Below are 13,314 nucleotides of genomic sequence, written 5' to 3'. Positions count from 1 at the left end.
TAGAAAAATTATAATCCTCCCGAAACACTATTTGAAGCTTTCACTCAAAATAGCATCCCAGGATATTAAAGTATCATGGAAAGGCAGTCCATCGACTCAAGGCCCAGCACTTCAGTATTTCTGTACTGTATTAAGGTGTTTGTTCCTAGCAAAGTTGGATTTGGGGAATTCCCATTTTATTTATTTTTGCAAAATCCAGTACTGGAGAGATGAGATCATGTGTCTTGTGGGCAGTTACAGCATTAACCATAATACTAAACCTGTAGATGTCTCTTTAGTTTCAAGAAAATTGATATTCCATACGCAAAGTCCATCATGATACGAACCACCCTCTTTCATATTTACATTTCACTGCTGCTATAGGACACGTGATTTCACACTATAAAAAAAAGTCAACTGGAAAATTCTTCAGCAGATCTAGTCTATAAAGAAAACCATTCTTGTTAATAAGCAGAGTTCCAGACTCTACTACAAGGACTTTGGGTAATGGATGACCATTGCAGAGTGTTTGCACTTTAACTCTAACTGCATACAGGAAAGAAAACATAAAGGAAATATCAATAGAATTTCCTACATATTGCAATCATTGGAACAGACTTTGCACTACAGTCAGCAGTTCTGGTTTCACCGGTTTCCCTCATGTAAGCCAAAAAAAAAAAAAAAGAAATGTTTCTGGTCAGGTCTTTCTTAAAAAATGGTGCGGCGACGCGCATTTTATTTTATTTTTTTTGCCTCAAGGAGGGAGGAGGGTCAGTTTTATAGTTTTATCAATATAGTCACATATATACTGTTCATGCAGTCACTGATCATGTCCCCAAAGAATTTTCTCTTTCTCTTCAGCCATTTGGTTTGGTGGCAGCCACGGCCGCCGGCCACAAACAGAAAAAAAAAGGGTGACATGCTGTTGTTCAAGTGACACGCGCGCTGACCAGAAACATTTCTCTTTTTTTTTTGGCCTAATAAGCAACTTGAAAATGAATGGTTGAATTTTTGAGCACACAGATCTTCTTTAAAGACAGAGTTTGAATGGATCTTGTACTAAAAATGCACAGAAAATTGGAGCAATCTTACGTATTTTTGATTTAACAACAGCACCTATCCAAAAATTACTTCACAACTAATGTCCTTAATCACATCACAGATTCTGTTGGAAACAACTATGTACGGTAGTTTTTAGCTACTATAGACTATAGTCTATAGAAGGTATTGGGATAGGTATCCGTCCGGCGTCCGTCGTCAGTCTGTATGTATATGTATGTATGTATGTCCGTTTGTGAGGCGTCCGTCCACTCAAATATCTTGAGAACCGCAGTACTTACTGATTTGATATTTGTGGTGTAGATTAAAATATGATTTTGAGAAACTACTTTTTTTAATTTTTTGATATTGTTGAAAATAGGCAAATTAATGCCAAAAAAGGCGTTTTTGGTAAAAAATCTTCTTCTTCATAACCGCTGGTCAGACAGCTTTGTTGTTTGGTATACAGGTCCCTAGGGATAACCCAACTTAGATTTGTTCAAATTGTGATGAAATATGCAAATCTGTATTTTTAAGGAATTTTTTGTCATTTTGGTCAAAATTTGACTTACATTGTATGTAATTCTTGTACTGTATAAACCCTATCAATTCACCCAGAAAAAAATAATTAATATGATTTTAAATAATTGAATTAATTAGGAATCATCAAAGCCAAAATAATTTTAGTGTAGAATTATCAGAAAGTTCAACTTTTTTGACAGGTCATCGTGAAATGCTACCATCTTGGAGGATTAAAACATGTAAAGGCAACTTTCCTGAATGCCAACTTTGACATATTCTGAACCCTCATTTATTGTGCCCTGTATGTTATCTAAAAGAAATCGCTCGTAATAGTTTGTCATGATAGGGTGGTCAAATAAATAGAGATAGAGAAAGTTCTAATTTCCGTTTATGGTTGACTTGGTAAGGATAAAATAAAATTACTTTTTGAGGAAAAAAATAGAGTGGTCAATTAAAAGAGTGGTCAAAGTGATAGGGTTTTTATGGTAAAGCTGGGCTGTAAGATTCCTTATGTGCTATTTATAGCAATTATGCAATCTGTGTAAACAGTGCAATGAAAGTGTTACATGATTCCTTACAATGCTTTTGATGACCTTGAACTTCTTAAGTTTCAAACATTTGTCTCTTCAGTGCGCTTTCTCTGAGTACGTACAGTCTCAACTTATTCAACAGAACTTACTTACAATGGTCAGGCCATCCTGAAATGAGCTATCAAAGATATCCACCTTCTCCATCAATACATGTGTCACAAAAGGTTATTCTCTACATAACACAGCAAAACTCTGTCAACTGTTGAGTCGCTTGTTTTTTCAAAACCGCTGGTCAGACAGCTTTAATATTTGGTTTACAAGTCCCTAGGATGACCTTAGTGAGATAATTTCATACAGTCAGGAAATACTTAATTTTGTATCCATGTCTATAGTAGCTTCAGGGACTTTGGCCCTATGTTTTAAATTCCAATGATGAGGTACCAAATATCATATTTTTCTTTCTCACAGAGATACTTTTCGTAAAATCTGATCGTTCAACACATCCAAGGGGCACGGCATGCGGCATGCTACTGTATTCTTTGTTTCTGAAGAAACCTGTCAAAACCATCTGGAAATGAAACTTAAGTAAGGCAGTCAAGGAGATATTCTGAGGTCAGTCAGTCAGTGAAATGGGGAAAAAACACTAGCACTTTAGGATTTACGCACATTTCACCATGTACAAGAATTTAGAAATATTGTCTCATATTCCACTGCAGATATGTATTGTTCTGCGTGGCAAACAACTCAAATGACCCTTCACTGACATTAACCCTTTCACCACCATGGTTTGTCCCAAATCCATTGTTTTCTATGGTAAAGTTGGACCTGTATACAGAGAACTGGGGTGAAAGGGTTAAAGGCCTTTTAGTAAAATGTATTGAATGAGCAAGGTAGCTATTATATGAGAACATACTTTAGGGAGCATCATCAAAGTGCAAATCACAAGTAATCATAAAGTGGTTGATCTCGTCAATGGCAATTACAAATGACAAAAAATGGTTGTTTTTTTTTATTATGAAGGTTTGAAATATTTTCAGACTAGAAATTTAGGTGGGTATTATATGCATATTCTAGTGAAAGGCCATATGGCCGCCTACACAGGATGAATTAAAAAAAAGGTAAAAACACTGCTGGTATTGTGTAAACAACATGTGGCTATAGTGAATATTTGTAATTTCAGCTGTAAGCAAAGCTGTGCAGTTGATGGCGAGAATGTTTACCCTCCATTTAAATCCCAGTAGACAGGGGTGAATGGTCTTACCAAGGACACCAGTAAACACATATTTTTTTTTATTGGGAAGGGGAGGGGGTGTAATTTGGTAATGAATTCACTTAATAAGTGTGGGCAATCTTGGATATTATTGAACAGCTTGACATTCTTTTGGTGTAATCGCTTCATGTGAAAAGTTGAAGTTATTATGTTGACTGCATAATGTCAGATTTTCAAATGTCTGCTGGAGTTCTATTTCACACCACACTATAAACCTACAATTTTTGTATAGTTCCTGCAGCGAGAAAGCATGTATTTGGTTGGTTGTTTAGCAATTAGCACTGTTATATGCTCCGCAATATCCAGTGTTCTTGTTGGAGGTGATTGAATACAAATTCAGACTGAAATCCAAATGTCAACAATACAAAATATACCTGATGGATACAGACACCTAGGCTGCACTGATGGGCTGGATACTGAGTATTCCCACCTGCTGTAGGGGTTGATTTGGAAACTGCAGTTGACAATATTTTTTTATTGACATGACTTAAACTTACTTTTGGAGGCGTCATGGCATATATTGCATCTGCTAATGCATGATGTGCCACATAAAATTATTTACTGAAGCAGAGTGAATTTATGAATAATGTTTCAGTATGCAAATATTTTGATTATGACTCATCGTCAATATTCCAATATTGCACATTTATTTTCCTCAGTCATGCATTTTTTACCAGCAAGTACATCATTTAAGTATTTACCAACTCCATCTATCACAGAGTGACAGTTTAGTCCATGGCTATGCATGTTTCAGTCAGTAGAATAAAATCATCTTTCTCATGAAATATTCTAATGAAGTAAAAAGGATAGCGACTTACTCCGTTAACTGTACACATAACTTTTGGTGTATTTTCAAATATATTTGTTCATTTCGTAAAATGGAGATTCTTGTTCTATCCCATAATCAAGTCCAAATGTTTGTTTGTCAACAATAACATTGAACACTGTGTGCAATCCAATTTGTGTGCAGGGCTTTTACTTTGTATTTCAACATACTTTAGAGAGAAGTGAAAGAAAATAGGCTTGTTTTTCTGGAACAGAAATAATGAATCTCATTTCAAAAGGCACAGCTACTGTTATTAGAGAAATGAAGGTTGCATATTAGCAGAATGTGAAAGGATAGTCATCGTTTACTGCGCAGTTTTATCATGATCTGATGATGTCATCATTCTCTTGTTTGGCATTTGTTTTCAATGTGAAACAGCCATTTTTCACACACTTATTCTAGGAGAGATTTTTATGCTTCCTTGGTTTTAGACTTGATGTTCCATACTAACATTCCTTTCGTTTTTTTTTGTTGCTTGCTTTTATTGATTGCCATCTACTTTTGAGATAATTAGGTAACAAAAAGGATACAAGTTTGTGCTGAACATAGCCAAAGTACCTCCTGCTGTGAAATCTAAGATGACAGCAGATGTCGAAATTCAAGGCTTCTGAAATCAACATTGTCATTTGTTTTACCCCATAGCTTTGTACTGTTGTTCGAATTCAAATTAAAATCCAAGTATTTCAAGTTTTTATCACTGTGTTCTATTAACGCCATATCAAAGCAAAATTCTCCAGTCAATGCGACTGTGAGTCTGGGTGTGTGAGCTGTGCAAACCGTTACATGCGCGAGCCGCTTAAGCCACTCTGCATTGTGTTCCCCATGGGTGCAATCTCAACCTCTCTATTTTACGCATACTCAAAAACACATCCTGCAGATAATAATAAATCATTATCTGGGAATGAGGTTCATAGAGAAGCGATGAAACACTGATTTTAATTTGACTTTACATGCTACATGTATTCATTACAGATTTCATAGAAATGTCAGAAGTGTGGAAAACAGCAACAAAAAGGAAGAGTTGAAGCTGGAAATCATTTACAGTCAATAACTTGGTTACGATAGAAAGAGTGAAGATTGAAAAAAAATCCAAAAATGACACACTTATGAACTGGAATGTACGTTTGGGTAAAAATGCTGCCTAATGTCCGTGTAAATGCATATTGCTGCCTACTTGTATGTTTACAACATGTACATCAGAACTTTTGTGTATGTTGAGTCCATCTTGGTGAGTGTGCCCACTGGTGTTATGACCTGTCAGTGGCTTGAAACCATAGACTTTGGAGCAGAATTTTCCCTTCTACAGTCTATGTCAAATGGGGGAACAGATTTCTCATGCCTTGAGGATATAAATATAAAGTGGCTGTTGATTGATGTTATTTTTGGTAGTTTGGTCTGTCTCATGTGAGTAAGCTATTTAAAGATATCTATGGTCTACAGTAGTTCTATAATAGGCCAACTCAAGAATGAAATAAAGCAGTGTTCCATGGAAAATGGAAAAGCGGTGATGAAATCATGTTTTAGCATTACAAACACAATATATGTGGATAAACATATGCACAGGAACACAAATACTTCTATCTACATTTCCGCAAACGGTACTACTGTACTGCAATGAATAAGAGGTTGCAAGTGATACTGACTGCTTGGCATTCCTTGTCGGTACAGCATGGTATGGAAACTGATATGGTATTGTTATTATTGTTTATGAATAGAATTGTCACAGGGCAATTGACTTACTACAGAGGAAGGTTTTTCAAACATTCATATTTTGACAATACTTTTAGTGTCTGCTACCAGTGTGAAATCACTTTGATGCCATTGGAGCATACAAAAGTAGTTTTGTGTCAAAATCAAATTTTTCCTCCTTAGAATTAAAAGGGGTTTTGAGGCCACTTTGCATTTCAATTTTTCCAAAGTAAAATTAAAAGTGGACAAACTTTGAATGTTGACCTCTAATTTTCATTCTGCATTATGAAAGAGAATGGTTTAAAGTTTAAAAGTTTCTCTTTTAAGCGATGTATCACCATAATACATGTGCTGATATGCACGGCATAGGGAATAGTCTGACTGCAGGATAGGTATACTAACATAATCAGTTATTGTGTTTAGAATTACTGCAGACAACAAAAAATATTATTAAATATGGATCTAAGTTTCTCATACAACATTGAGACGACATATTGAAGTGGCCAAGTTGTAGTAATGCACTTGATGGCCATGACAAGACTGGACCAATTAGATTTAACCCTTTCACCACCATGGTTTGTCCCAAATCCATTGTTTTCTATGGTAAAGTTGGACCTGTATACAGGGAACTGGGGGTGAAAGGGTTAAGTTACAGATCACATCAGGCAGGTACATCACATCCTCTTCGTGAGAATCAACTTCTTGTCTTACACCGTCAAACACTGACATTAAAATGATTTTTTTTGTACCACGTCACCTTCTGATCTCACAGTAAAACGCTTAGGAAGATACACAAAATGTCCTGTGGATTGTAGTTGAACAGCAGCAATAGGCATAAACACATACACCTCAGCAGTTGCTATCAAATTAAAGCCTAGCTTGACAAAGTAAAACTTACCGTTTCGGGATAAACACTACTAATACTATACTGTACAAAGATTTACAAAACACTCGCAAAAACTATCAATTATTTCACACGTCCTGTCAGGAAAATCATAACTATACATGTACATTTGCTCATTGTGATAATATTCCATGCTTAGACTCTAGATTTGTTTGTAAGTAGTCAAAACTAGCCTATGTATCAAAAAAATATTTTACGTTGTTACAATAGTTGTAGTAAAATAAAAAACCTTGACACAAGAATAAACCAGGTTCACCATCCTGAATTGTCATTGCAAAAAAACAAAACCTTAAAGACGTCTGAATATGTTATAAAGAACTGCTCCTGCACTGAATATTTGAATATTTGGAATTCTTGTACTCTAAAATGTCACCTATTGTCCACTGTTTGGCTTATTTCCACCCACTAATCATTACTAATCCTTTACAAGCTAATCCTTCATGAGGATCCCATGCCAGGCATTCATCAGTGCCTGTGTGACAAAATAGCATTGATGGCATGGCTCTGATATTACTCTCTACTAAAAAACAGGGGTGTACATTGATTTGTTTGGATTTATCTTTCCTCCTTTTTAATATTCATCTAAATTTTTACCTATCCCCCATGTATTTAATTTACATGTGTACATTATACAGAGGCCATGAAAAGTTATACACTGTTTTTTTAAAAACAAATGGTATGTTGTGTTGTAGGTACTATGATATAGCGGTATATTGTATTTGGTCTGTCAACGAAATTTTAATCACTACAGGACATGGACAAATGAAAATCCTCTGGTCTGAAATTCACTTTTGTACATGGCTCAATCTGGATGCCCAGTCAATGTACTGAATTGAATACGGAAAACTTGGGACTTGTTAGTCCTGAGAAATGTTTGCAACCAACTGCTCACTGTTGACTGCTAGAACTAAATTTTTTTCCCAGCACCACAAAATGATGTTTGGAGAGAATATGGTGTGACCATTTCTCGTTTTTGTTACAATTATGCTTCAATCAGTACACTGTACGTTTCACAGGACATCACATTCAGCCGATTTAGCAATATTGGCTTTCATGTGAAGTTGTGAGGCGTACAACATTTGTCAGCTTCATCTTCAATACTGTTTTTGGGGAAATTTTTCCCACAAGAATGTACAGTTATTGATATTAATGGGCATGACTTGTATTGTCGTACTTCTATCTTTCAATCTTGAAGGAATTTCATTTGTCTTGCAAGTCCTGACCAATGTTTGACCCAAGCCCTAAACTCTGTAAAGTTAAATACAGCTGGGTGTTGTCGGGATGCCATATACTGCGTACAAGTTTGGTTGACTACAAAACCTATATATGATGCTGACCAGATTTGTAAGAAATGTTTACACATTGATTGATGATTTACATATACCCACGACTCACTTCTTGCTCACAGTAGTTCCTGAACTATAAAACTCCTGAGTTCAAGTTAGACTTGTATACAAGAAGAAAGAATACTTCATATGACCAGAATACTTCATATGACCAGAATTTACGCTTTGAGCCTCAATTTCAACAAAATTTGCCAATGTTTAACAATTTAAACCATGATCTGTAGTTTGTAAACTATCAACGAGAAAGCTAGCACAGACGATAAGCCCTGACTCTCAGTCTCTTACTGTGTCTCTTCTAATTCAAATGTTCAATGTGGCAGCTGGGGAGATAAGGTTGGCTGTGGATATACATGCCATCATTTTGCTAAGAAGTCATTGCATTGCCAGCATCACCTATTCTGAAAGTGTTCTGTTCAGCTGAGCTGAAGAAGTGAGGTCTTTAATATCCGGGCAACAGGACTGATCAGATGGTTTTAGATCTCCATCGTCTCAGGTTGATATAGTTCAGTAACTTTACAGACAAAATCATGCAAAGTGGTTGCTGCTAGAGAAAAAAAGGATGATCTGACTAAATAATTAAACTACATATGTACAGACAAAAGTGCTTCTTACGAAGAAATACACAGGGACAGTTTTTTTGCCTGACTATAGCTTTTTGCTATAGGTAAGTAGATCATCAATAGCAGCGGCCATCTTGTCTTCGTCACTGCTTACGTCCTCTTCACTCAACCCTGCACTTGAACTGCTGTCACGCTGAAGCCGTGCACACTTGGCTGACATCAGGTTCTCATCTTCCTCCTCATCTGTTGCACGGCGACGTCTCTTTTTCCGCCATCCTCTGGGATGTTCTCCGGAAAGGCTCTCCTCACTGGACGACGATGGAGGTTTCGTTGTGCTTCCCAGTGTCTCTGGATCACTGCTGGGAGAAGATTCAGATTCCCGCTCCCTCTCACTATCGCTGTCTCCGAAGATATCCTCAACCTCCTTGTCCATGTCTTCCAGTTCTTCTGATGAGAAACTGTAGAGTGGATTGATGGTTTCAGAGATGCTTGGCTGCCTTCTGTACATCCGTTGAAGCATATCTCGATCTTGCGAATTGTCATCTTGTTGGCCTGGCCTCTTCAACCCAGTCCTAGGCGGGCCTGCGCTGAGACTTGGTTGTTTTGTCTGATCGGTGCTCTGATTGATAGTTTTCCTGACTCTCTTACCAGTGACGGGATCGTACACGGGAAGCGAAGGCGGTTCTTGAGGTTTTTCTGCCTTTGGCTCCTGTACTTTGAGAGGGGGGCTACTGCTTCGACTACTCGAGGATGAACTTGTTGGTTTTGGAATAAACAGTTTGAAAAGTCTCTCGTCAACACGTTCCCACCTCTCATAGCAACACCAAAGCCACTCTGGTGTGACAATGTGCACGCCTTTTGAATACTGAGCTTGTTTGACTTTGGCAGTGCCTGCGTTAGCAGCCACAACATGTGTGGTAGCGTTGGCTAGGTTCTTACTGTCTTTCCCTTTGGCCACAAAGGCAGTTTGAACATTGGCTCCCAGAGCTTTTGCAACCTTCCATGCTCGGCTTTTTTCCGGCGGCATGTTCGTTGGGAACACACCTGTGAACAAAATGTTTGTTCCTATCAAAACTTTCTTCCGAATGGATGGTATTATCATCTTCAAATCTGGAACTTCAGCTTCTATGGAGTCCATTTGCTTCTTTTGGAGGCTGTCATGGATCTCATAGAATTTGTGATGAATACGCTCCAAAATGTCTTCAAGGTAATAAAGATAATCGTCGTCATCTTGGTCAGGAGCAAAATCATTCTCATCTTTGTCCACATCCACTTTGGAATCACCTTTCTCATTCTTTTCTCCAGTAACCCCATTTTTGTCTGTTTTCTCTGAGCTTGGGGAGACGGTGTTGTCATCCATCTTGCTTTCCCCTTCTTTCTGAGAGTCCATCTTTGTGATTTCCTCTGTTTTTTCAGTCTTTTCAGTCTCAACATTCTCCTGATTGTCCGCATCACCTCCCTCTTTTCCAGAATTGCCATTTTCGTCCTCTCTTGTTTCAGAAACAGATTCTTTCTCCTCTTCTGCCTCTTCCTCTTTGTCCTTATCACTCTCTGAGGACTCTTCATTTTTCTCACAGACAACATCTTCTTGACCTTTGACATTGTTGTTGTCGGGAATGGATGGAGTGTCACCTTCTTTCGGCATCTTAGTTTTACCTGGCATTGCTTGTTCAATGTCTTTGGCTGGCGTTGGGGAGTTTATGTCTCCCGTACCTTCAAAGTAATGGTATGGCTTGACGTGAACCATGTTGGGAGCAAAATTCCATACGTCTTCTCTATCATCTATGATGCAGACCAAGTTGTCACCACATGGAAAGATGGACCTGGAGCAATGCATGGTAACAAGACAGGCGATGACAAGGTCAAACATTAAACCAGCAGTGAGATACATGTCAACAAAAAAATAACCACCAGTGAGGATATACAAACCCTGTACACAAATGAGACAGGTTTTCATGGAGCACTCTGGACTATGTACTGGTACACTACACCAAAGGCAAAACATATATGTGTCCAATACATGGCACTCTTCCACGCGAAAAGTGGCAAATTTTAAAAAAGAGTATGGAGTGATCGGAGTGTAAATTAATATTTCTTCCGCTCCACCTGTCTATGCTTGGTCTTATTAATTTTTTATGTTAGTAGAGAGGTCAATGGAAATAACTTAGTTTGGTGACAATTTCATGTGTTTTGAGTAATTTTTAGGAGCAAGATCTATCACTTTGACAAGTATGTGTGCTTCAGTTTGTTAAAAAATCAAATATGGAAAGTTTGGTAATAGATTAAACTTACTTGAGATTGGCAGTTTTGGAATTGGGATCAAAACACTCGTCTCTGGACAAAATTCTGTGAGAGAACAGCTTCTTGTCTGGGTCAATGCAACCAGCTATCATGTGGGCATACAGACGGGCACCAAATGTGAATATGTGTAGCTCATAGAGTTTGGAAATCTTCTCAAGGAACGCCTTACACCTTGGTCTTACACGTGTGTGAAACCACGGATATTGCGGACCTGGCCAAAGCTGGAAATGATGGACATCCTGCAGATTTTTTTAGAAAAATTGAAAAGATCAATTAATATTTTCCTGATGTAAATATTCTCACTGCCTGTGTAAAGACTCCTATGGGTATCAGTGATTCACTCGAAACGTTTGAAGGAGTGAAGCTTTTCAATTTACCTGAAACTTTTTCAATCTTTGATTGACGTTTATAAAAGTCTTGAATTAAATCAAGGTGAGAGTCATGAGTCCTGATTCTATCAGAAACACTGATGTTTGGATGTTCAAGCTAAAACCATGATATTAACGTTGAACAAGCTTGGCAGAAATGCAGACAAAGGAACACTCTACAAGGTAGGTCTATGCATCGTATTTTAAGTGTGAATTGGAGATGAAACTATACATTACGAATGTATTTCAGAAGTGAACGACTGTAAATCAAAAGGTTATAAAAAACAATGGGTGTGAGATGTACGGAACTGTGTGATTTTGAAGATCAGAAATAAGACTGAAAAAAATGAGAATAAATACTACATTTGTTTGGGTGGGAAAACTCTACATTTTACCTTTAAATTTTGTGGAACGTTATCCATTGTAGTGTGTATTATTGTTTGGTCAAGGTCAACTATACAGACCAGCTTCCTGCTCTTCAGTAATCGCTGTTCATCTGCCATTGCAAGCTGAATTGCTTGCTGAAAACAAAAATATCATTGAAAAGAAATGAAGAATGTACACTGTGTCGCTTGATGTTGGCATGCATAGCAAGGTTTAAATATGATGGATAAGAAAAACAACAAGAACACAAAATATGAGGGAAATAATAAAGCCCTGATTTAGATATTAAATACAATTATGAAATATGATGGAGACAACTATTTTACTGCTCACTAGCCAATATCTTGGTCCAATGTCGTAAGTCATCTATTACATAAATTACATACCACATATGTATGCTCCGTGGTTACATTAAAACACTGAAAAAATGTGCTGAAAAAAATCAAATCTGAAAAAACACACAAACGGATTTCAATAGTTTGTCTGTAAATGTCATGGAATTACCTCTTGGCTAACTTGCAATTCTGGTACACTGTGAACCATTGCCACTGATGCTGTTGATGGCTGTAAACGCTCACCCGGATGACCATCAGTGCTGAAGGACAAAATGAGAGAAAAAATATAGTACCGTACATTCATGTAAAGTGACAAAAGACACTTGTGATTGTAAATTACGGTGTTAAAAAGATCATGAGATAAGCATATACACGCTGTTGCCTATGTAGACCTTGAATTACATTATCAGATCTGTATACTACAACAGAAATTACACTCCCTTTCAGACACATGTATACATGGAAATATAGTTGTCATGTCTTGTGATCGGTTAAAAATTCTTAAACTTTTGTCTGGTGATTAAAAAATTAAAGATAGCCGTCTCTTGTTTATGTATATTGATTAAGTTTGTACTTTCATTTTCTTAAGTGGGATGTTGCACAGTGCTGGAATATATAAATGATGCGCTTCATGCTATTTATAAAGTATTGTGTAATATGGTAATTAGTCTATAATATCATTAACCCTAGTGTGCAGTCTTGACAATACTTACACTCTAAGATCTGCTCCACATTCTGCACACATATCTTTCATTACTGTCGGGTGCGTACATCCTTCCAAGTACATCAACACGGTCCTGAAAAAATTGTTTGTAAACAAATTAATCTGTGGGGTCAAAGGTCACGACCTTACGCGAAACTGATATCTACGATTTGTAGAAAGACGATAGAAATGAAATGTTATCCTATAAAATGTTAGGAATACGCTCATCATGTTGGGGTGATTGAATGGCGCATGGAATTTGTGCTAGAGACAAGAAACCTTACCCAGGGGTTATCGTTTGACCTTCCTTCGCCACTAATTCCTGTACTGTCCCCGCCTCATTCGACTTCAATTTTAGCTTCTCGACAGGCCTGTTGTCCCCATTTTCTGAATTCACTGTTTCGTAGAGGGCAAGAACACTTCCTTGGCTTATAGTTGATCCGGGTTTGACTTTCCATTTCGCGATACGACACGAAATTGTTCCAGGTAAACACACAGTTTTCAAGGGCGTCGCCATCTTGAAAACTCGTTAATCTACCGGTCATCACAACTTTAAATA

The 13,314-nt window shown here is 37.4% G+C and overlaps 1 protein-coding gene across 1 annotated transcript; it reads right to left on the bottom strand.

The window, feature by feature from the left end:
* Positions 1-8,430: 8,430 nt before the first annotated feature.
* LOC139148179 (RNA polymerase II subunit A C-terminal domain phosphatase-like) lies at positions 8,431-13,292 on the bottom strand. The gene is made up of 6 exons (XM_070719490.1): positions 13,040-13,292; positions 12,766-12,849; positions 12,222-12,312; positions 11,729-11,854; positions 10,957-11,204; positions 8,431-10,487 (listed from the first exon to the last, which is right to left on the bottom strand). Exons 1-6 carry the CDS (start codon positions 13,270-13,272, stop codon positions 8,750-8,752), a joined length of 2,520 nt encoding a protein of 839 aa, XP_070575591.1. The 5' UTR covers positions 13,273-13,292; the 3' UTR covers positions 8,431-8,749.
* Positions 13,293-13,314: the final 22 nt, after the last annotated feature.

Source organism: Ptychodera flava, chromosome 13 (genome assembly GCF_041260155.1).
Source record: "Ptychodera flava strain L36383 chromosome 13, AS_Pfla_20210202, whole genome shotgun sequence".
NCBI lineage: Eukaryota > Metazoa > Hemichordata > Enteropneusta > Ptychoderidae > Ptychodera > Ptychodera flava.
This window is presented reverse-complemented; position numbering and strand designations above follow the sequence as displayed.